A 24475-nucleotide genomic window follows, 5' to 3' on the forward strand; every position below is an offset into this window, starting at 1 on the left:
ATATATATAGCTAGGGAGTCTAAGAGTTTTGCACAGTGGTGTAGTAATTTTATGTATTGCTCTATAGTACTGCTGCTGCAAAAAAATCATGTGACATATGTGAGTAATGATAAACCTGATTCTGATATGGATCTCTATTGTGAACTGAGAGTGGGAAGGGGCAGGGAGAGGGGAATTATGTTTGGGAAAAGGGGAAGGGAGAGGGGAGGGAGCCCCAGAGAGACATTCTGTAATGATAAATAAACAAATTGATTGGAATCAAATGATCTTGCCTGGTGTCTCAAGCTTGGGTGTGTCTGAACCCACGTCATCCCTTGCCCTGGCACCGCTTCTCTGCCACCTGTCCTACATGCCTTCCACGGTGTTCCACCCTCACCATTCCAATCACCCTGTTCTCCCGCGAGATATACAAACTTGCTCTCTGCTCAACGTTGACAAATGCAGTACTGTGCGAAAGTCTTAGGCACCCTAGCTATATATATTTGTGCCTGAGACTTTTGCACAGTACTGTACATCAGGAAATTATGGTGGAATCCTACATGATGTAATTGCAGAAAAGCTGAAGTTTCAGGAATGAAGTAAATATGGTGAAAGATCCTCGCAACTATGATGGAGGGTGTTTATTCTTTGAGAGAAAAGGAAGACACATTTGGAGCACTGGATGTCAGATAGAGTTACCATAACAATTGTGATAGAGCTATAAAACATAATACAGTGAGGGAAAATTAATGGTGGAAATACAAAGGTTATTAGTGGTGGAATCTGTAAAGTAAGGAAAATGATGGCCAATATGATAAGACATAGGGGCAGAATTGGGCCACCTGGCCCATTGAGTCTGCCCCAACATTCAATCATGGCTGATCCTTTTTTCTCTCCTCCTCAACCCCAGTTTCCGGCCTTCTCCCCATAACCTTTGATGCCATGTCCAATCAAGAACCTATCAATCTCTGCCTTAAATACACCCAATGACTTGGCCTCCATAGCTGCATGTGGCAACAAATTCCACTAATTCACCATCCTTTGGCTTAAGAAATTTCTCCATGTCTCTGTTTTGAAAGGGCGCCCCTCTATCCTGAGGCTGTGCCTTCTTGTCCTAGACTCTCCCAACATAGGAAACATCCTTTCCACATCTACTCTGTCTAGGCCTTTCAATATTTCAAAGGTCTCAATGAGATCCCCCCTCATCCTTCTGAATTCCAGTGAGTACAGACCTAGAGCCATCAAACGTTCCTCGTATGATAACCCTTTCATTCCTAAAGTCATCCTTGTGAATCTCCTCTGGACCCTCTCCAATACCAGCACATCTTTTCTAAGATGAGGTGCCCAAAACTGTTCACAATACACAAGGTGAATACTTCAGATTTGTCTGGATTAACTTCCATTTGCCAAATCTCCACCCATAACTCCAACTGATCTGTTTCCTACTGTATCTTTTGACAACTTTCCTCACTTGCACGACTTTGACAATTTTCATGCCATCTGCAAACTTGCTAATCAGACAAAATACATGTTCACCCAAATCATTAATAAATGACAGAGATCACAATACTGATCTTGCTGGCTACAGAACTTCCATCAGAAAACAATACCCTTTCCTCATTTCTCTCTGTCTTCTATGACTCAGCCAATTTTGGATCCAGTTTATTAACTCACCATGTATCACATCTGACTAAATCTTCTGGACCAGTCTATCTATCTATATAAGCACTGTAAAACAATAGTGAAGTAGCGTTCATGGATTGAATGTACCTTCAGTAATCTGATGGTAGAGGGTAAGAAGCTTTTTTCTGAATTGTTGACTGTGTGCCTTCAGGCGCCTGTACCTCCTCTTTGATGGTAGCAATGTGAAGAAAGCATGTCCTGGGCAATGGCGATCCTTAATGATGGACGCTGCCTTTTTGAGGCATTGCTCCTTGAAATTATCCTGAATGTTGGGGAGGCTGGTAGGGTTTAGAGATGGAGCTGACTGAGTTTACAACTTTCTGCAGTTTATTCAATCCTGTGTAATTACCTTCCCATACCAGACAGTGATGCAGCCAGTTAGAATGCTCTCCATGGTAATTTTTATAAATTGTATTGCACGTGTATTTGGTGACCAAATCTCCTCAAACTTCTAATGAAAATATAGCCACTTCCATGCCTTCTTTGTGGCAGCATCAATATGTTGTGCCCAGAATAAATCCTCAGAGGTATCGACACGCAGGATTTTGAAATTGCTCGCTTTCTACTTCTGATTGCTGTATGAGGACTGGTGTGTGTTCCCTCATTTTACCCTTTCTGCAGTCCACAATCATTTCTTTGGTCAAATTGTCATTGAGTGCAAGGTTATTTCTGTGACACCACTTAACCAGCTCATATATCCCACTCCTGTATGGATTTTCATCACCATCTGAACTTCTGCCAACAATAGTTGTGTCCCCAGCAAATTTATAGATGGCATTTGAGCTGTGCCTAGCTACACAGTCATGGGTATAGAGGGAGTAGAGCAATGGGTTAAGCACACATCCTAAAATGCACCAATGTTGATTATCAGTGAGGTGGAGATGTTATTTCTTACCTGTTCAGGCTGTGTTCTTCCAGTGAGAAAGTCTAGGATCTAGTTGCAGAAGGAAGTACAGAGACCCAGATTATGGAGCTTTTTGATCAGGCCTATAGAAATGATTATATTAAACACCAAGCTGTAGTCATTAAACAGCAGCCTAACATAAGTATTAGTATTATCCAGGTGATCCAAGGCTGCATGAAGAGCCAACGGAATCACATCTGCTGTAGATCTTTTGTGCTGATAGGCAAATTGCAGTAAATTCAGATTCTTGCTGAGACAGGAATTAATTCTAGCCATAACCAACCTCTTAAAGCATGTCATCACAGTAGATTTGAGTGCTACTGGATGAAAGTCATTACGGCAGCTCACCCTTTTGTTCTTGGGCAGCAGTATGGTTGTTGTCTTTTGAAGCAGGTAGGAACTTCTGACTGTAGCAAAGAGAGATTGATAATGTCTTTGAACACCTCTCAGTTGGTTGGCACAGGTTTTCAGGGCTCTTCCAGGTACCCCATCGGGGCCTGTTGCCTTGTGAAGGTTCACCCTCTTGAAGATGATCTGACATTGGTGTCCGAGACAGAGATCACAGGGTCACCAGACACTGCAGAGATCCTCATAGCTATAGTTTTCTTCTCCCCTTTAAAGCGTGCATAAACTACCCTACCCTCATCAATCATGTTCGTCAACTCCTCAAAATAACTCAGTCAGATTTGTAAGGCATAACCTCCACCGGTCAATGCCATGCTGGGACCTCATCTGTGGCTAAAGAGGATACAAATATCTCTGTCTAAAACCCAGCAATCTCCTCTCTTGTCTCTCTCAAAAACCTGGGATAGATGCTATCAGGCCTTGGGGACTATCTATGTTATATGAGAAACTGATAGAGTGAAATGGAGCCCTTGCATGAAGAATGGTAGAAGTGGTAAACATGAGGTATTTTTCAGGTTCTAATGGAGATTGGACCGTTGTTGTTCTCCTGAACACTCACAATGCGCTGGAGGAACTCAGCAGGTCAGTCAGCATCAGTTGAAAGATTAGTTGGACGTTACCTTTCTCCTGACGAAGGGTTTCGGCCCGAAACATCGACTAATCTTTTCAACTGATGCTGACTGACCTGCTGAGTTCCTCCAGCGCATTGTGAATGTTCCTTTGACAACAGCATCTGCAGATTATTTTGTGGTGTTCTCCTTAAATGGATTTAATGTTATTGAGGGAGATAGTTAGAGTCAGTGATGGACCGTATGAAGATGAGAAGATTGGTTGTAAGAATGTTAAAATTTGACCATTTGGGGAGTCAGCAGGAATGGCATTGATTTAGATATCATGTAAATTTTACTTCCTCTAAGTTAAAGGTTTTGCTTTAGCAACATAACAGATCCAAATCATAATTTGTGGCATATGTGATGTGTATTTCAGTTTGATTCAAAACCTCCCCCTCAATTCTGTTTCAAATACATTAATGATTACTTCAGAAGTACAGTTTTGAGAAATGTAGTTACTTTCTGTTAATATTATCTGGAATTATTGTGATCATTTAGCTTGGCTTTTAAGAATTCTACTACATGCTTACTGTCAGCTCTTGGCATGAGAAAACATATGAAGTCCACTACAATTTAGAGTCATCCATCTGTATGCTGGACTTTACCCTTTTATATAAACAGCCTTAGGGGTCAGAATTCATTTGAATTTGTCATGCTAAAGAAAAGTATGCTTTTGAACATTAGAACTCACTAATCATATGAACTCTGTGGCAGAGCTCTTAATTATATGACCACCATAGCTTAATTACCATCAGCCACTCTGAAATGTCTATCACTCTTTGTCATGAAGCTAGCATTTTGCAATTCTAAAATTTTCTCTTAACAGAAGTGCTAATGGTGGGAATCTTATTTTCTTATCAGATAATACTAAGAAAGCAGTTTGATAAAAATCTTCTGTCACGTTAAATAAAGTTCTTGCGTTCTTCTCATTTAACCTCCATCATTTTCCTTAAGGAAATCCCAATTAATTTCTAATCACAAATTGTAGCCATTAATATTCATTTACAGTGAAATTGGGTTTCTTTGTTCTATGCAGTGATCCAGAGAGTATACACTGTTCCTTAAGAATATGACAATGGTGTCATATTCTTGAGTAAGTGGAGCTTAACTTCAGGAATGGATAGGAGACTGATATTCTTCACCTTTTCAATCTTTAAGATATTGACTTCCCCTTTACGTGCAGAGAGTGAAAACTTCTAGTTGGAAGTGACAAACATGATGCACAACTGGATATCTGCTCTTTTCTTAGGGTGTGGTTATATTTTCAGTCTTCCCACTAAAATTTTTTGTATCCCAGTGGAACAGCCAGGGAATTCACAAATTCTGGAGCTTTAATTAAATATAAATAATAATCCTATCCATTCGTACAACACTGGACTCTACCCCACCAACCCCAAAAAAGGACACACATTTGCATCACAACTTCAGGCTGGTTTAATATGGGGCACTTTCACTCATAAAGAAGTAGAAAGTAAAGTTATGGTGGATGCTGAATTATAAATAACCCTTTGTAGTTATTAATCAAGATGAGGGGTGTGGATATTTACATACTGCATTTAATAGTAATGCTTCCAGGCAGTTCACAAATTAACCAGGGTTAGGCAGGTAATTCAAGGGGTGATCAAATATATAAGTCCTTAGGAGTTTGGAGAGGAAAGGTTTAAATAAGGAAAACCAATAAGTATGTACTACTAGTAACTGTAGGATGCAGAGACCTAAATTAGAAGAACATAATACTTGGGGAGGTAGAGCATTGGAGGTAAATATTCTGCTGCATACCAGAGGATAGAGTAATAGATGAGCTGAATTTATACAGGAAGAAAATGAGAAGTGGTGCTCACTACTGATCTGTGTTAGAATCATCACACTTCATTATTTACCTAAATGATTTTAACCAGAAGTACAATTAGTACCAAATTATTACTGACTGTTCTTTAAATATAATTTCAAATGGCTCTAATGTCCAGAAAATAATTGAAAGAAAATGTAGCATTTTTTTCAAAATTAACAATTATACTACAAGTAAAATGACAAAAGGCATCTACAAGGTAACAATCTTGCAATCTTAAACTTGCATAATTTGAAACTCCTCAATAAGAGCACATCCATGTCAGTATGCAAAATAATAAACCTAGAGGGAAAATGGTATTTGATAATAAGAATAGAACAGATCAGCATTGTGTTCCTTTGTCCATTTGTAATTTAATGTTTCATGCTGCTTAATTTTTTGTAATTTTTTTTACACAAATCTTTTAATTTCAAAACAATTAATGAATTCATTTTAAGATTTTGTGGCACTTACCTTGGGGAACTTCATCTGAACTCACTGATCCCATTTCTAACAGGTTACAAAGGCTACAGAGATAGTAAGAAAGATGGTCCCAGTCTGAGAGCATTTGCTGAAGCCAGAGAGCAAAGACCTGATCCATCTCTAGATTCAAGAAAGTACTTGCTGAGCAAACATCCAAAGGTGAACTTAACAAGAAAAAACAAATTGCTTATCTTATAATTAATATTATTCTTCTATGTACTTTTTGAATATTTTCCACATTGCAAGAGAACCAATTGTTTTAAATGTAAAGCTACACAGTGTCCCCTGAAGTGGAACAATTTCTACTCTGCTTAAGGATGATTAGCCTGGAGGCCAAGAATTTGGCATCTTATTACTAGAATTGAGTCCATTTTTATTAGTACTAAAGACAATCTTGTCTACGACAGGAATTGTAGTTATCTTGATTAACTGGAGGGGCTCTTCATCAGTAATGAAGGAATACGTTGTTACAATAAAACTCTATAGCCCTCAGGCTCTCAATTTTTCAGCAATTGGAGACTTATTGCTACCTTTGTACACGGGAAGCAGTGTTTCAATTCCACCAGCCATTTGCACAGTTAAATAAAATAATGGTAACTCTATATAATCAATTGCACTTACTTCCTATCAAATAATATGTCTTAAAAACCAGAAATGTCTTTAAATCAAATCTTGAAAAATTTAATTGATGCAGAGGCCAATATGGTCTGTTGGAGATCATTCTTTGTATATCTTCTTTACTCCCTGTAGATTCATGATTGCATGGCTATATTTTGTTCTAACTCCATCTGAAAATTTATATATGACACGAGTGTAATGGACCATATTACAAATATTGATGAGCCAGAGTCAGGAAGGAGATAGTGTGTCCAGTGATGTGGGGTCATAACAACCTTTCTCTCAATGTCAACAAAACAAGAGTTTGTTGTTGACTTCAGGAAAGTGAGGGCGATGTGAAGGGAGTGTTGGGTGGTACGGATGCTGCTGTTTACAGCAACAGTGCTGGGGTTGAGAGTTTCAAATTCCTAGGGGTGAACATCACCAGTAGCCTTTCCTAGTCTAATCATTTTAATGCCATGTCCAAGAAAGCTTCCTAACCCCTCTACTTCTGAAGGAGGCTAAAGAAATTGAGCATGTCCACTTTGACCTTAAAATTTTTATAGCCACACTATAGAAAGCATCTTATCTGGATGCATCACGGCTTGGTACAGGAACTGTACTGCTCATGGCTGCCAAAAAACCACAGAGTTTATTACATCATGGAAATCAGCTTCTTCTCTCACTGCCTCAATAAACCACCCATCCCAGACATTCTCTTTCAGCTTCAGAACCAAAGTTAAGTAATATTTAAAGATTTACAATTTATTGAATAAGAACAGATGAGGCTCAGATGGAGTACTAAAAGACTTTGTTTTCTGTGAGATTGGGGGAGTGAAACATTAGCTACAGTGTAGTTCCTTGCAGCTTTGATATAAAGGTATGGAAGGAGATATTATAATTTGTAAACTCTCTTTTTGCGTCAGAAACTGGATATAAGTTATTACAAACAAGAAAAAATCTGCAGATGCTAGAAATCCAAGCTACACACAAAATTGTCCTCATTACCTTATCAAAGTAGGGGCATGATCTTCTTGTAGATGACAAGAAGCATGGACACCATTGAAGTCTTCTGTTTTTGTACCCAACAAACCACCCTCCAACAATAAATATATCCCTCCTGCTCCATTCACTCCATCCACCAATTTCACACACAGTTTCCCTGCCCTCTTTCCCTGTCCACCTCCACAAACTCTCATCTGGTTCTAACTGTCATTCATTTTACCCTTCTTTTCGTTTGTTTATCTTAATCCAACACTGGTGTTCTTTACCTCCCTCCAACAGCAGTCTCGCACCTTCATGCTCCCCCCCGACCTTGTCTGTCAGTTGTTTTCTGCTTCTTTTTCCCCTTTTTTCTTTGTTTGCCTTCATCTATGATTCACATGTTACAGTCTTTCAACTCCACCCCCTCACCTCTCCTACTTGGCACTACTTGCTGATCATCTTATAACTTTCCAGAGTGCACCAATCACCTCAAAATCCTTTCTTGTTACTCTCCTTCTCTTCTCTGTGCTGGCTATCTCACCTCTCTGTTGATGCTGGTTTTGGCTCGAAAGGTTGACATTTTCTTTCCTTCCACTGACGCTGCTTGGCCTACTGTGTTTTTCCAGCAGGTTGTGTGTTGTTTCAGATTCCAGCATCCACAGTCTCTTACGTCTGCCTATTATGTTCTAACCATACTAACATGCATTAAAGTACATTAATCAACACATTAAAATAACTAAAGCCCAAAAAGGAAATGATATTTGGTAACAAATTACTTTCATTGAATGTACTGAAACTATCAAACAGTCATCTGTTTGTCTAGTGACTGCTCTGTAGCAGAAAAATCACTCAAAAGTCAGCCACTTAATGTAAGTGACCTGGCAACTGATCACTTATTTATAGAGATGATGACTAGTTCTTCAATATGTGGAGGTTTATAGATAAATTCAAAAATTTCAAGATGTGCCTGGGTCTGAACTTGCAAGTGTATGAATCTGTCATCAAAATCAGTTTCAGAGAGCAGATCAATAATAGGAGGATGGGTGCCTACATTCAAACTTCTTACAAAAAAAAGGAACAAGATTAGGAAGCTAAAGCCATTAATTTGAAATAGGAATACATGTTTAGATATCACTTTTCACAATCTAAGAAAATTACATCCATTTTGTATGGGATTCATTCCCCTGTATCTGTTTTGTGAAAAAAAGGGAAATGAAAAGTCCAGAATGGTTAGCTTTATGGGAATTGACTTTCCGGTACAGAACTCCCATCCTATCCATATTTGCCAAACTGATGATGTCTTAAATGCAACACACATCAAAGTTGCTGGTGAACGCAGCAGGCCAGGCAGCATCTCTAGGAAGAGGTACAGTCGATGTTTCAGGCCGAGACCCTTCGTCAGGACTAACTAAAGGAAGAGTGAGTAAGAGATTTGAAAGTTGGAGCGGGAGGGGGAGATCCAAAATGATAGGAGAAGACAGGACCAGAGGATGGGCAAGGAGTATATTCAGAGGAACAGAGGGAGAAAAAGGAGAGTGAGAGAAAGAATGTGTGTATAAAAATAAATAACAGATGGGGTACGAGGGGGAGGTGGGGCATTAGCGGAAGTTAGAGAAGTCGATGTTCATGCCATCAGGTTGGAGGCTACCCAGACGGAATATAAGGTGTTGTTCCTCCAACCTGAATGTGGCTTCATCTTTACAGTAGAGGAGGCCGTGGATAGACATGTCAGATAGGGAATGGGATGTGGAATTAAAATGTGTGGCCACTGGGAGATGTTGCTTTCTCTGGCGGACAAAGCGTAGGTGTTCAGTAAAGCGGTCTCCCAGTCTGCGTCGGGTCTCGCCAATATATAAAAGGCTACATCGGGAGCACCGGACGCAGTATATCACCCCAGCCGACTCACAGGTGAAGTGTCGCCTCACCTGGAAGGACTGTTTGGGGCCCTGAATGGTGGTAAGGGAGGAAGTGTAAGGGCATGTGTAGCACTTGTTCCGCTTACACGGATAAGTGCCAGGAGGGAGATCAGTGGGGAGGGATGGGGGGGACGAATGGACAAGGGAGTCGCGTAGGGAGCGATCCCTGCGGAAAGCGGGGGGGGGGGAGGGAAAGATGTGCTTAGTGGTGGGATCCCGTTGGAGGTGGCGGAAGTTACGGAGAATAATATGTTGGATCCGGAGGCTGGTGGGGTGGGGCGGAAGTTACGGAGAATAATATGTTGGACCCGGAGGCTGGTGTTGTGGGGCGGAAGTTATGGAGAATACTATGTTGGACCTGGAGGCTGGTGGGGTGGGATATGTTGGACCCGGAGGCTGGTGGGGTGATGAGAGAAAGAATGTGTGTTTATAAATAAATAACGGATGGGGTACGAAGGGGAGGTGGGGCATTAGCGGAAGTTAGAAAAGTCAATGTTCATGCTATCAGGATGGAGGCTACCCAGACGAAATATAAGGTGTTGTTCCTCCAACCTGAGTGTGGCTTCATCTTTACAGTAGAGGAGGCCGTGGATAGACATATCAGAATGGGAATGGGATGCAGAATTAAAATGTATGGCCACTGGGAGATCCTGCTTTCTCTGGCAGACAAAGCGTAGGTGTTCAGCAAAGCGGTCTCCCAGTCTGCGTCAGGTCTCACCAATATATAAAAGGCCACATCGGCAGCACCGAATGCAGTATATCACCCCAGCCGACTCACAGGTGAAGTGTCGCCTCACCTGGAAGGACTGTTTGGGGCCCTGAATGGTGGTAAGGGAGGAAGTGTAAGGGCATGTGTAGCACTTGTTCCGCTTACACAGATAAGTGCCAGGAGGGAGATCAGTGGGGAGGGATGGGGGGGAGGGGGGGACGAATGGACAAGGGAGTCGCGTAGGGAGCGATCCCTGCGGAAAGCAGAGAGGGGGGGAGGGAAAGATGTGCTTAGTGGTGGGATCCCGTTGGAGGTGGCGGAAGTTACGGAGAATAATATGTTGGATCCGGAGGCTGGTGGGGTGGGGCGGAAGTTACGGAGAATAATATGTTGGATCCGGAGGCTGGTGGGGCGGGGCGGAAGTTACGGAGAATAATATGTTGGACCCGGAGGCTGGTGGGGTGGGGCGGAAGTTATGGAGAATAATATGTCGGACCCGGAGGCTGGTGGGGTGGGATATGTTGGACCCGGAGGCTGGTGAGGTGGCGAGAGAAAGAATGTATGTTTATAAATAAATAACGGATGGAGTAGGAAGGGGAGGTGGGGCATTAGCGGAAGTTAGAAAAGTCAATGTTCATGCCATCAGGATGGAGGCTACCCAGACGAAATATAAGGTGTTGTTCCTCCAACCTGAGTGTGGCTTCATCTTTACAGTAGAGGAGGCCGCGGATAGACATATCAGAATGGGAATGGGATGCAGAATTAAAATGTATGGCCACTGGGAGATCCTGCTTTCTCTGGCGGACAGAGCGTAGGTGTTCAGCAAAACGATCTCCCAGTCTGCGTCGGGTCTCGCCAATATATAGAAGGCCACATCGGCAGCACTGGACGCAGTATATCACACCAGCCGACTCACAGTTGAAGGGCCCAAAACATCGACTGTACCTCTTCCTAGAGATGCTGCCTGGCCTGCTGCGTTCACCAGCAACTTTCATGTGTGTTGCTTGAATTTCCAGCATCTGCAGAATTCCTTGTGGTTATGTCTTAAATGCATGTGCTTTCCATGGGAGGTCCATAGGTGTTCCTTCCTAATAACAGAAATTGAAAGAAATACCCAGTAGGTCAGTTCATGTGGAAAGATAAATGGAATTAACACTTAAGATCAAATACTTAGTAGCTTAACTAAAAATTTGTGATCAATATCTCCTTTGTTAAATCTGAGCACCCTTGTAATATTTGTTACTTCAGTACTTCTTTGATAATTCTCATTGAGATCTTTACTGTACTATTTGTTGCCCAATGATATGGAGACAATGACAGAGACTGTACTTGCCAACAGGGTCTTCTGGCTATTGTCTTCATTCTTAAATACCAGAATGTTCAGTAAAAAGTTCTTCTAAATTTGTCTTCTATGCACACTTTGTATGATAACTATCTGGCTATATGTAGACATACCGATATTGCTTCCAGTATGTGGTCTTTTGACTCTTACACCAGTAATATTACCACTGCTGCCTGAATGTGATCAGTATTTCTGTTCTTGACCCTAAATGACTCTTATGTTTTGCCAACATATGTGCTTCTACTAACTCTCTGGCAGTATGTTTCCGTTGACTACCTCTCTAGAAAAACACAAAAGATTCTGCAGATGCTGGATGTCCAAAGCAATACTCGCAAAATGCTGGAGGAACTCAGCAGGTCAGGGAGCATTTACAGGGAGCAATAAATAGTCAACATTTCGGAACAAGGCACTTCATTGGGGGAGAGGGTTGGAGTAAGAAGTTGGTAGGTGATAGGTGGAAGAGATGATGGTCTGAAGAAGGAATCTCATAGGAAATTATACAGTGGACCATGAGAGAAAGTGAAGAAGGAAGTTTGTGATATTGTAAGTCAGAGAAAGATTATTTATCAAAACAAATTAATCAGTTTTAATCAAGTATCCACAATTTGTGCACGTATTGTAAAAAGGTATTACATTGAGAGCTTCGATTCATGTATTCCTGAGCTTTGATTTATATAAAATTTCAAAGCATATTTTAGGCTGTATTCCAGCAACTCTTCAGTCTGGGAAAGGTACATACAATTAGCCTATCCAGATATTTTGAATGAATTCCATTGGATTGGAATTTAGGAGATTTGAGATCTGATTGCAGATCAGTTGAAAGGATGGTGATATTATCTTGGGTTAGATTCTACACTGCATACAATCGCTTTGCATCTGTACATCTTAACTGGCAGATTTGTGGGACTCCTGAGCTCAAGCTGAAGTGCAGGATTCCACTCAACTAAATACTCTCTGGGGACATTGGTATTGCATGTTTAATCTCCATAAAGCATCCATCAACAGATCACAGACTTGTTCAAGATCCCCTATTGGAGAAATCTTCAGGCTGAACCAGCATCAGTTCAACTAGGTTTTGAAAAATATTGGCAGGATATTAATTACGTTGGTTTATTTTTCTTGATTTAGTTCAGTTGAATTGATTTAATTTAACTTAATTGTTTTATTATTATTGTCACTATTTTAATACTTTCATTTTCATAACTTCCTATTGCAATTTTATATTTTAATAGTTCCTGAACATTTTTGCTGGGTAGGATTCAAACTAATTTGGCAGAGGCGTGAGAACTGGAGTGATATGGAGCACCTTCATCAACTGACCAATCAAGAATCTACCAACCTCTGCCTTAAATACGTATTAAGACTTGAACTCTATAGCTGCCTGTGGCAATGAATTGCATAAATTTGCAACTCTATGGCTAAAAAAAATCCTCCTCATCTCTGTTCTTAAAGGACGATTCTCTATTCTGAGGCTGTACCCTCTGGTCTTAGACTCTCCCATTATTGGAAACATCCTCTCCACAGTCACTCTATCAAGGCCTTTCACCATTCGGTAGATTTTAATCACCCCTCATTCTTCTGAATTATATTGAATCCAGGCCTAGAGCATCAAATGGTCTTCATATGACAAGCTGTCAATCCTGGAATTATTTGCCTCCTTTGAACCCTCTCTAGTTTCAACATGTAATTTTTATGGTAAGGGGCCCAAAACTGCTCACAATACTCCAAGTGAGGGCTCACTAGTGCTTTATAAAGTCTTAGCATTACATCCTTGCCTTTATATTCTACTCCTCTTGAAATGAATGCTATCATTGCATTTGCCTTCCTCACCACAGACTCAACCTGCAAACTAACATTTAAGGAATCTTGCACAAGGACTCCCCAGCTTTTAGATTTCCAAGGACTCTCCCAGGACTTGGCACCTCAGATTTTTGTATTTTCTCTCCACCTAGAAAATAGTCTACCTTTTCATTTCTCCTACCAGTGTGTATAACCAGACACATTCTGACACTGTATCTCTTTGTCCATTTGCCTAATCTGTAAGTCCTTCTGTAGACTCTGTACTTCCTTAAAACTACCTGCCCCTCCATGTATCTATGTATATTCTGTAAACTTTGCAACAAAACTCCATCAACCAAATTGTTGACGTATAACATAAAAAGAATCAGTCCCAACACAGACCCATGTGATAGGGTCATAAAGAAAGCTTTTGGCACTCTTGTCTTCATAAATCAATGTATTTATACAAGAGTTAGGATATTATACTGAAATTATGTAAGACATTGGTGAGGTCTAATTTGGATTATTGTGTGCAGTTTTGGTCACCTATCTACAGGAAAGATTAAATAAGTTAGAAAGTATGCAGGGATAATTTACAAGGGTTTTCTCAGGGCTTAAGTACCTGAGTAAGGAAAGATTAAAGGTTAGAACTTTATTTCCTAGGGTGTAGGCGATCGAGGGGAGATTTGATGGAGGTATACAAAATTGTGAGGGGGTAGATAGGCTAAATACAAGTAGGTTTTTTCCACTGAGATTGAGTGGAATACAACTGGAAGTCATGGGTTAAGGGTGAATGGTGAAATGTTTAAGGGGAACATGAGGGGGAATTTCTTCACTCAAAGGGTGGTGAGAGTGCAGAGCAAGCTACCAGTGCAAGTGGTGGATGTGGATTCGATTTCAACATTTAAGAGAAATTTGAATAGGAACATTGATGGGAGAGGTCTGGAGAGCTACAGTCCAGGTACTAGGCAGATTATTGGTCCAGCATGGACTAGATAGGCTGAAGGGCCTGTTTCTGTGCTGTAGTAGTTTATGACTCTGAACAGAAATTTAAAATATTAATATTTATATAATTACAAATTACAGAAAGAGACCAGTTGGCCTCAAGGATATTTTACATTTAACCTTTGGGGTGCTAGTTTGTATTCCCACATATGTTACAAATAACTGAATTCCTTTTTGGCACTGAGCTACATAATTATATAACAAATATTTTCAAAATTTCACAATTTTGACTCGTCAAATGATTTGAATCTGCAAGGCAAGAGGCTAACCAACATCTCCCAAAATGAGATAAATTGTAGATGGTTATATACTTGCAGACATGCTGCAAGGGATAAAGTGAGAGACAAAGTTTTCAGCCTCTGCAGTGGGAGATGTGTTGGAGGAAATGGAGAATGAGAAACGTAGCTTGTATCTGTAGGGGGCCTGGTGGCTTTTAAAATGCAAGCATGAACACAAGTTTTGAACGCAAGAACATCAATAACAGATGTCAGGTTCTAAGGACCTGAATATAGTGCCATAAGTGAGCAGTCAATGTCAGTGAAAGCAAGTTCAAGTGTCAGATATAACCAACTTTAAGGTAAGATATAACAGGACTAGGCCACTTGGTCCATCAGGACTGCTTTACTATTTCATCATAGTTGATCCAATTTTTCTCTCAGCCCCAAACTCTTGCCTTTTCCCCGTATCCCTTTATTTCCTAACCAATCAAGAATCTATCAGTTCTTGCCTTACATATGTAGACTTGGCCTCCACAGCTGCCTGTGGCAAAGAATTCTGCAGATTTGCCGCTCTCTGGCTAAAGAAATTCCACCTCATCTCTGTTATAAAAGGATGACCCTCTATTCTGTGGCTCCGCTGGGCTGTCCGCACCAATCTCTGCAGAATTCTGCGATTAAGGAAGGTACAATTCCCATATCAGGCAGTGATGCAGCCAGTCAGGATGCTCTCAATGGTGTGCCTATAGAAAGATATTAGCATTTGGGGACCCATACCAAACTTCCTCAACCGTCTGAGGTGAAAGAGGCGCTGTTGTGCCTTCACAGTTGGTATGTACAGACTACTTGAGGTCCTCAGTGTTGTGGATGCTAAGGAACTTAAAGTTGTTTAACCTCACAACCCCAGATCCATTGATGTCAATAGGGGTTAGACCGTCTCCATTCCTCCTGTAATCCACAACCATCTCCTTTGTTTTGTTAAAATTGCATTTGCCTTCTTCACCACAGACTCAACCTGAAAATTAACCTTTAGGAAATCCTGCACAAGGATTCCCAAGTCCCTTTACACCTCAGTTTTTTGTATTTTCTCTCAATTTAGAAAATAGTCAACTCTTTTATTTCTTTTACCAAAGTGCATGACACTTCCAGACACTGTATTCCATCTGCCATTTCTTTGCCTATTCTCTTAATGTGTCTGTCTTTTTGTAACCTTTTTGCTCAAAACTACCTGCATCTCCACTTATCTTCATATTGTCTGCAAACTTTGCAACAATGCCATTAATTCTTCAATCCAAATCATTAGCATATACCATAAAAAGAATCAGTCTTGACACAGAGCCCCGTAGAGCACCACTAGTTACCAGCAGCCAGCCAGAAAAGACTCCCTTTATTTCCACTCTTTGCCTCCTGTCAATCAGCTACAGTCTTATCTATGCTAGAATCTTTCCTGTAATACCATGGGACTGTAGCTTGTTAAGCAGCCTCATGTGTGGCACCTTGTCAAATGCCTTCTGAACATCAACCGTTTCTCCTTTGTCTGTCCTGCTTGTTCCAACAGGTTTGTCAGGCAAGATTTTCCCGTGAGAAAACCATGCTGATGAAGGCCTATTTAATCTTGTGCCTCTGAGTGCCCTGAGAGCTCATCCTTAATAATTGACTCCAACATCTTCTCAACCACTGAGGTCAGCCTAACTGGCCTATAGTTTCCTTCCTTCTGTTACTCTCCCTTCTTGAAGAGTGGAGTGACATTTACAATTTTCCAGTCTTATGGAACCATTCCATAATCCAGTGAGTCTTGAAAGATCATTACTAATGCCTCCATGACTTACTTCGCTCCCTCTTTCAGAACTCTGGGGTGTACATCATCTGGTCCAGGTGCCTTATCTATCTTCAGAACTTTTAGTTCCCCGAGAACCTTCTCTCTAGTTACGGTAACTTCACATGCTTCATTCCCCCTGACACCTGAAACTTCCACCATATTGTTGGTATGAAGACTGATGCAAAATACTGTCATGTACCCTGTGACGGGGATAAAGAAACCAGCAGAAATAGAAACCACTTTGGAGTCTAGTATTGCTATAAACTACTAACATTTATTAGTAACTACGCAATACAGTAATATAAATGAGGATAAATCACACAGGTTAGCAACAATTATATATATATATATATATATATATATATATATATAAGTACGTAAATCGGTAAGTGTGGAAATATATGTATGAAAACCAAGCTTCTTTAATTCTAGGGGTAAAAAGATACAGTCTTACGATGTTGAGTATAGTTCAGTTCAGTTCGTAGTATGTAGTTGAATAGCGATGTGGAGAGAGAGAGAGAGAGTGTGAGTTGAGTCTTCAGGTGAGCTGTTGCCGTCAATCTTCTCGTCGTCCTCCGAAATCCTTCATTAGTCACCGACTGTGACTTTAACCAGGGGGACCGTTTTTCCTGTGGTGGAGCTATCACTCCGGCAAGGGTGGACACATAGACAACTCCCCACCAGTCAACCCCTTTTTTTCCTTCCACTATAAGAGCGATTGGATCGATCCGCCTGATCGATCCTCCAAAACCCACTTTCTCTGCGGGCACAACAATGCTCATTCAGTGTCCAGATCATGTGTCTGAGGTCTGTATCATCTGATCTCCTATTTATCTCACGGTACTGAGCATCAACAGTCATTCAAATAATCCCTCCTTCCTTTGTCTGTGAAGAAATGCAAGCAGGCTATCTTCCTTGGAAGTAACATCAATAATGTCCTGTCGGTCACCAAAGCAACTTTCGAGCTGCTCGGTGCTGTCTGCAAACCCAACTCAGTAGAAATCCAAAGTTACTTCCAATGCCTTAAAGTGACAGTCCAACTGTTAATCTGTCTGTCTGTCTGTCTGTCTGTCTCTCTTTTCAAAAGCAACATATCGGTGGTAAATAACCTTCTCTCTCTCTTCAAAAGCACAGTTAATAAGAGTACTCCAGGATCTCCTCGCACTCCCCTTCCTCAGAGAAAAAAAAATTGACGAAGACGATTTTTTTTGTCTAAATGTAAATTATAGAGTTTGGAACAATACAGGTAAAATCATCAGATGACTGAGCAAAAATGTGTACAATTTCCAACTTAATATCTGGATAACTAATCAGTGTTATATAACCCATAACTGCGTTGCCAAACCAGCAGAAATGGACCACTTAGTTGGAGTCTGGTTTACTAGAAACTAATAAAGTTTTATTAAAGAAATAAGTAACACAGTATTTTAATCGTAAGGATATAAATGCAACAGGTTAGCAATGATAAAACACACATGTACACAGAACTAGGGTAATAGGAATCAATCAAGCTCTATCGTAGTCTCGGGGTAAAATTATCAGTCTCAAGTGACGCAGAGTTCAGTTCAGCTCAGTACAGTTCGCAGTAATCGCTGTTGTGCTGTTGGAGAGAGAGAGAGAATGCAAATTTTGATTGAAACAGACCTTTGATGTTCTTCACAGTTAGCTTTTGGGCGAACCCTTTTATGTCTTCTGTGGTCACCGACTGTGACCCCTCCGTTCCCGATACGACGGTTCTTCCGCGGTGAACCCGGCACCCAGGCAAGGGTGGACACACACACCAGGTTCCCGCCGATCGTCCCTTTTCACCCTGTCAGTCTACGGTCGGTTCCGCCGAACCAGACCTCCAACTCCCACCAACTTGTGGGGGCACACCGCTCTTCCAGGGTCTCGTTATCTCGTGGTCTCATGGTGTGTGTCGTGCCTTAGCGAACCTGTTCTTTTTATCCCCCTGCTGGGGTATCGCCAGTCCATCAAACTTCAAACAGTTCAGGTTCAAAGCAACCGGTCTGTCAATATTCTGAAATGTGTTTCTGGTTAATCTCTCTCTTCTCTCTTATTAGCATTTTGGATGTTTCTCCATTGTCTCACTTATCTCTCTCCCATTAGCATCAATCTTCTGACAACTTGGTTTTTCGTCACATCAGCTGTAACATTGTCAGTACCTTTCACATGTTTGATTTGTTAAGTCACCTTCCTGCAATATCAGACTCCAATTTAACAACCTTCTATTCTTATCCTTCATCTTAGTTAGAAACATCAACGGATTATAACCCGTGTAAACCACACGTAGTCTTTGAGCAACAGAAAGGTTTTGAGGTCTCTGAGCATAGGCCTCAAAATGTTGTAAATCCAGAATAAGTGCTAGTAATTCCTTTTCAACAGTTGAATAATTTTTCTGGTGTACATTGAAGTTCTTTGAGAAATAAGCTACTGGATGTTCAATGTCATTCACTCCCTTCTGTAACAGTACTGCCCCAGCAGCTTCGTCACTAGCATCTGTTGTTATAGAACATGGCTTTGAAAAATCAGGTGCTTTGAGCACAGGATGATAACACAGGATGGTGTCCAGACGGTCAAATGCCTCCTGGCAAAGGTCACTCCATTCAAATCTTTCACTCTTCCCCAGGAGTTTTTTTAGGGGAAGAGCGATGTCAGCAAAGTTCTTACATAACTTAAGATAATACCCAACCATTCCTAAAACCCTTCTCAAAGCTTTCTTGCTGGTCAGAACAGGAACTTCAGCAATAGCTTGAACCTTGGCCTGTACAGAAGCCAGTTGGCCTTGGCCCAGCACATAACCCAGATATGTGACCATGGCATGGCCAAACTCACTTTTAGCGAGGTTCACAGTAAGATTGGCCTTAGAAAGTCTGTCAAACAGTTTCTCTACTGCTGCAATATGTTCTTCCCATGTGTCACTCCAGACTACTGGATCATCAATATAGGCCCCTGTGTTTTCTAACCCTCCAATCACAGAATTGATTATTCTTTGAAATGTTTCTGGAGCATTCTTCATCCCAAAGTGTAAAACATTGTATTCATACAGTCTAGACGGTGTCACAAATGCTGATATCTCTTTAGCCCTCTCTGTTAAAGGAACACCCTGGTATCCTTTTAACAAGTCAATCTTAATGAGGTATTTAGCCTTCACCACTCTATCAATACAGTCATCCATTCTCTCTCCTTGTTCTTTCCTGTTTCTAATTTCTTGTTCAACCATTTTATTTTTCTCAAAGTTCACTCTGTGAGGATGCCATTTCATAAGCTGGGCTGAATTCATAATGACGTGATGCATTGCACCTGTGTACCATTTCAAAACACCAATTAGTCCTTTTACTTGTTTTTTCAGTTTTGGGTCCAACTGGTGCACCTTATCAGTAATATTTTCCGAAACAATGGAATTCTGACATCTGGGTGAGTCTAGATTCAATGGGTAAACATGTCTTTCCATTCCATTATCAGATTTCACAACTCCATTTTGTTCTATAATAATTCTCCCAGCTGCAATTCTGGCAAACAAGTGTCTTATTTTGACTCGACCATTTTGTAAACTTTCCTTAGCAAGGACACAAAGCTTACTTAATCCCTTCCAGAGTTCTCTGAGTAGGGTCAAAGGTCCTTTTGGCCTGTAACTGAACACAGGTTCCAACAAATTACCCTTCACTGCCTTCTGAATTGAATCTCCACTACTAATTAACAAGAGGGGAACCCCCTCGTTCCAATTTTCCTCATTTCTCACACAATGAAGTCCACCTAAAGGCATACATGGAAACATAGAAAATAGGTGTAGGAGTAGGCCTTCCGGCCCTTTGAGCCTGCACCGCCATTCATTACGATCATGACTGATCATCCAACTCAGAACCCTATACCTTCCTTCTCTCCATACCCCCTGATCCCTTTAGCCACAAGGGCCTTATCTAACTCCCTCTTAAATATTGCCAATGAACTGGCCTCAACTGTTTCCTGTGGCAGAGAATTCCACAGATTCACCACTCTCTGTGTGAAGAAGTTTTTCCTCATCTCGGTCCTAAAAGGTTTCCCCTTTATCCTCAAACTGTGACCCCTCATTCTGGACTTCCCCAACATCGGGAACAATCTTCCTACATCTAGCCTGTCCAATCCCTTTAGAATTTTATACGTTTCAATCACATCCCCCCTCAATCTTCTAAATTCCAGAGAGTATAAGCCTCGTCGATCCAGTCTTTCATCATATGAAAGTCCTGCCATCCCAGGAATCAATCTGGTGAACCTTCTTTGTACCCCCTCTATGGCAAAAATGTCTTTCCTCAGATTAGGGGACCAAAACTGCACACAATACTCTAGGTGTGGTCTCACCAAGGCCTTGTACAACTGCAGTAGAACCTCCCTGCTCCTATACTCGAATCCTCTTGCTATGAATGCCAGCATACCATTCGCCTTTTTCACCACCTGCTGTACCTGCATGCCAACTTTCAATGACTGGTGTACAATGACATCCAGGTCTCGTTGCACCTCCCCTTTTCCTAATTGGCCACCATTCAGATAATAATCTGTTTTCCTGTTCTTGCCACCAAAGTGGATAACCTCACATTTATCCACATTAAATTGCATCTGCCATGAATTTGCCCACTCACCTAACCTATCCAAGTCACCCTGCATCCTCTTAGCATCCTCCTCACAGCTAACACTGCCGCCCAACTTTGTGTCATCCACAAACTTGGAGATGCTGCATTTAATTCCCTCGTCTAAGTCATTAATATATATCGTAAACAACTGGGGTCCCAGCACTGAGCCTTGCGGTACCCCACTAGTCACTGCCTGCCGTTCTGAAAAGGTCCCGCTTATTCCCACTCTTTGCTTCCTGTCTGCCAACCAGTTCTCTATCCACATTAATACCATACCCCCAATACCGTATGCTTTAAGTTTGCACACTAATCTCTTGTGTGGGACCTTGTCAAAAGGTACTGTAAGCCATATTTAAAATTTCAGCCTTGTAACCTTTCAAAACCACCACGTGACTTGCAGGCTCTGTGGCTGGTCTCCACCTCCTCATCACCACCCCATCTTTAAGGTGACATCCCACTGACTCTCTTTGAACCTCCTCTCCTGTGAGAGCTATCTCTCTTAAAACCACCATTCTAGAATCTCGCTTCTGTTCCTCTGTAAACTCCCTCCTTAATAAAGACAAACCTTTCTTATACACCTTACTCTTATCAATTGTACTACCCTCTAAGTCCTGCTGAAATCTGGAAGGTAGAAAACTCTGTGATACATCATAATAATTTAAACCTCTGGTCTTGCTATTGCAGGCCTTAACAGCAGCTTTGCTCATCAGCTGCATTGCTGAAACACTCTTATCTTAGAGAGCTGTCAACATGCCTGCATTGTTTACCAAATTCTGCATCATCATCAGGCTGATGAGAATTAGTAAACATTATGAAAGAGACCAAATAATCTACCCATCTGATTACGATCTATACTTCGACTTGCTTCCATAGCAATTTCCACTCCAAAACCATAACAATTTTCTTCCTTCTCCATAACATTATACTGCCTAATGTTATGACGTCGCAGGTGCTCAAATGTCCAAACAGAATTCAGCAGAGCCATACATCTTCCCTCAGCAGGCTTTTGTCCTGCAAGCATGGTCAAAGGTCGCACAATCATTTCAACCTTTCCCAGCACTTCATCCAAAAATCCAGGAACAGCACTTTCTCCATTATTTTCAACAACACTGAACTCACCAATTTCCACTTCATGACCAACTTGTAAAACACGGTCAAATACAAATGACTGAAAATCCTCACTTTCCTCTGGTACCAAGGTTAATCCCTTACTCACTGAACCAAGTCCATCTGACACAAAAGGACTGCATTCCCTTTCAACCAAGTCAGACACCTCAGACCTTAACTGAGTTTCAACACAAAGTTCAGTACCCTGTGAATCCACGGGTACTTCAACAACCTGAACACAGGCAATCAGGACAGCTGCCTCTTCTAGGCCATCACCACTAGTCCCAGTTTCAAATTCCAGGTTACCCTGATCCTCCCAGCTACTCTCTGGGAAACTCTCATCCAGAGCAAACTCAACCTCCTGGGTTAAAACTTCTTCGTCTGCTTTCTTATCAAACCCCTTCAGGGTAGGGGCATCCTCTGCAACTGGGTATGCCCTTACCTCATCAGGAACACAACTTTTAAATTCATCTCACAAAACTAGCTCTTCTGAGCTGTAAAAATCATCAGGGTCCAACTCTAAACCTCTTTGCTGCAACCTCTCCCTTTTAAACTGTCTCTGCCTTTCTGCCTCGTGATCTTCACGTTGCCATTTCTCCCTCTCGGGCTGTCTCTGTCTTTCTGCCTCTTCTCTCTGTCTCAAGCTGTTTTAATTTCAATTCATGCTCCCTTCTTAATATTTCCAACAGAAGCTGAAACTCATCCTCAGTAGGTTCACCTTCCACGAACAACTCTAATGCTTCCTCATCAAATGTTCCCTTATCTATATAATATTCAACTATTTTCCTTTGAATTTCTACTTTCGTCATACCTCTCTTTACCTCAACTTTCAATTCTTTACCAATGTCCCGCAACTCATACTTTTTAGCTAACTTCAATGTCACCAGGTCTGGTGATTTCAGAAAGTCCCTAACATCCATTTCTGCTGTTTTTCTACACAACCAAATCAAAAGGAACTTTCCCCAATCAAATCAAACCAGCCTCCTGATCAATTTGTTCATATCCCGGATGAGCCCCCAATTTACATTACGTACCCCGTGACGGGGATAAAGAAACCAGCAGAAATAGAAACCACTTTGGAGTCTAGTATTGCTATAAACTACTAATATTTATTAGTAACTACGCAATACAGTAATATAAATGAAGATAAATCACACAAGTTAGCAATGATTTTATATATATAAGCACGTAAATCAGTAAGTGTGGAAATAAAAACCAAGCTTCTTTAAGTCTAGGGGTAAAAAGATACAGTCTTACGATGTTGAGTAAAGTTCAGTTCTGTTCAGTTCGTGGTATGTAGTTGAATAGCGATGGAGAGAGAGAGAGAGAGAGCGCGAGCGAGAGAGTGAGTGAGTGAGTTGAGTCTTCAGGTGAGCTGTTGCCGTCGATCTTCTTGTCGTCCTCCGAAATCCTTCACTAGTCACCGACTGTGACTTTAACCAGGGGGACCAGTTTTCCTGTGGTGGAGCTATCACTCTGGCAAGGGTGGACACATAGACAACTCCCCACCAGTCAACCCCTTTTTTTCCTTCCACTATAAGAGCGATTGGATTGATCTGCTTGATCGATCCTCCAAAACCCACTTTCTCTGCAGACAAGCAATGCTCATTCAGTGTCCAGATCATGTGTCTGAGGTCTGTATCATCTGACCTCCTATTTATCTCACGGTACTGAGCATCAACTGTCATTCAAGTAATCCCTCCTTCCTTTGTCTGTGAAGAAATGCAAGCAGGCAACCTGTCCTTGGAAGTATCATCAATAATGTCCTGTCAGTCACTATAGCAACTTTCAAGCTGCTCGGTGCTGTCTTCAAACCCAACTCAGTAGAAATCCAAAGTTATTTCCAATGCCTTACAGTGACAGTCCAACCGTTAATCTTCGTGTCTCTCTCTCTCTCTCTCTCTCTCTCTCTCTCTTTTCAAAAGCAACATATGGGTGGTAGATAACTCTCTTGCTCTCTTCAAAAGCACAATTAATAGGAGTACTCCAAAATCTCCTGACAATACTTATTCAGTTTGGCTGTCATTTTATTGCTCCCCATTGGTACCTTTTAAGCATCGTTTTCCACTTGTCATATTCACTCTCACTTCTCTTTTACACTTTATGTATCTGAACAATCTTTTGTATCATCTTTAATATTATTGGCTAGGTTACTTTTGTATTCCATCTTTACCTTAATGGCTTTTTTAGTTGTCTTCTGTTGGTCTTGAAAAGCTTCCCAATCCACTAAATTCCTATTAAATTTTGCTATATTATATGCCTATACTTTGGCTTTTCTGTTGGCCTTGACTTCTCTTCTTAACCACGGTTGTGTCATCTTTCCTTTAAAATACTATTTCTTTGGGATGTATATATCCTGTGTGTTCCAAATTGCTTCCAGAAATTCCTGCCATTGCTGCTCTGCCATTGTCCCTGCCAGTGTTCGTTTTCAACCAATTCTGACCAACTCCTTTCTCATGCCTCTGTAATTTCCTTTACTCCACTGTAATACTAATTCATCTA

General features: G+C 41.2%; 1 protein-coding gene across 6 annotated transcripts in view; it reads left to right on the plus strand.

Moving 5' to 3' along the window:
- Nucleotides 1–24475, plus strand: part of LOC140199345 (sperm-associated antigen 16 protein) — a 656665-nt gene that overhangs the window by 61846 nt on the left and 570344 nt on the right. For 5 of the 6 annotated variants that reach the window (XM_072261235.1, XM_072261236.1, XM_072261237.1 and 2 more), the window contains one exon: nucleotides 5928–6052. In XM_072261235.1, coding sequence (XP_072117336.1) covers nucleotides 5928–6052 — 125 coding nt within the window. Of the gene's footprint in view, nucleotides 1–5927; nucleotides 6053–19611; nucleotides 19677–24475 lie in introns of all 6 variants that reach the window. The other variant, XM_072261241.1, reaches the window with a different exon arrangement.

The sequence above is a fragment of the Mobula birostris genome, chromosome 6 (assembly GCF_030028105.1).
Source record: "Mobula birostris isolate sMobBir1 chromosome 6, sMobBir1.hap1, whole genome shotgun sequence".
In the NCBI taxonomy this organism is placed as follows: domain Eukaryota; kingdom Metazoa; phylum Chordata; class Chondrichthyes; order Myliobatiformes; family Myliobatidae; genus Mobula; species Mobula birostris.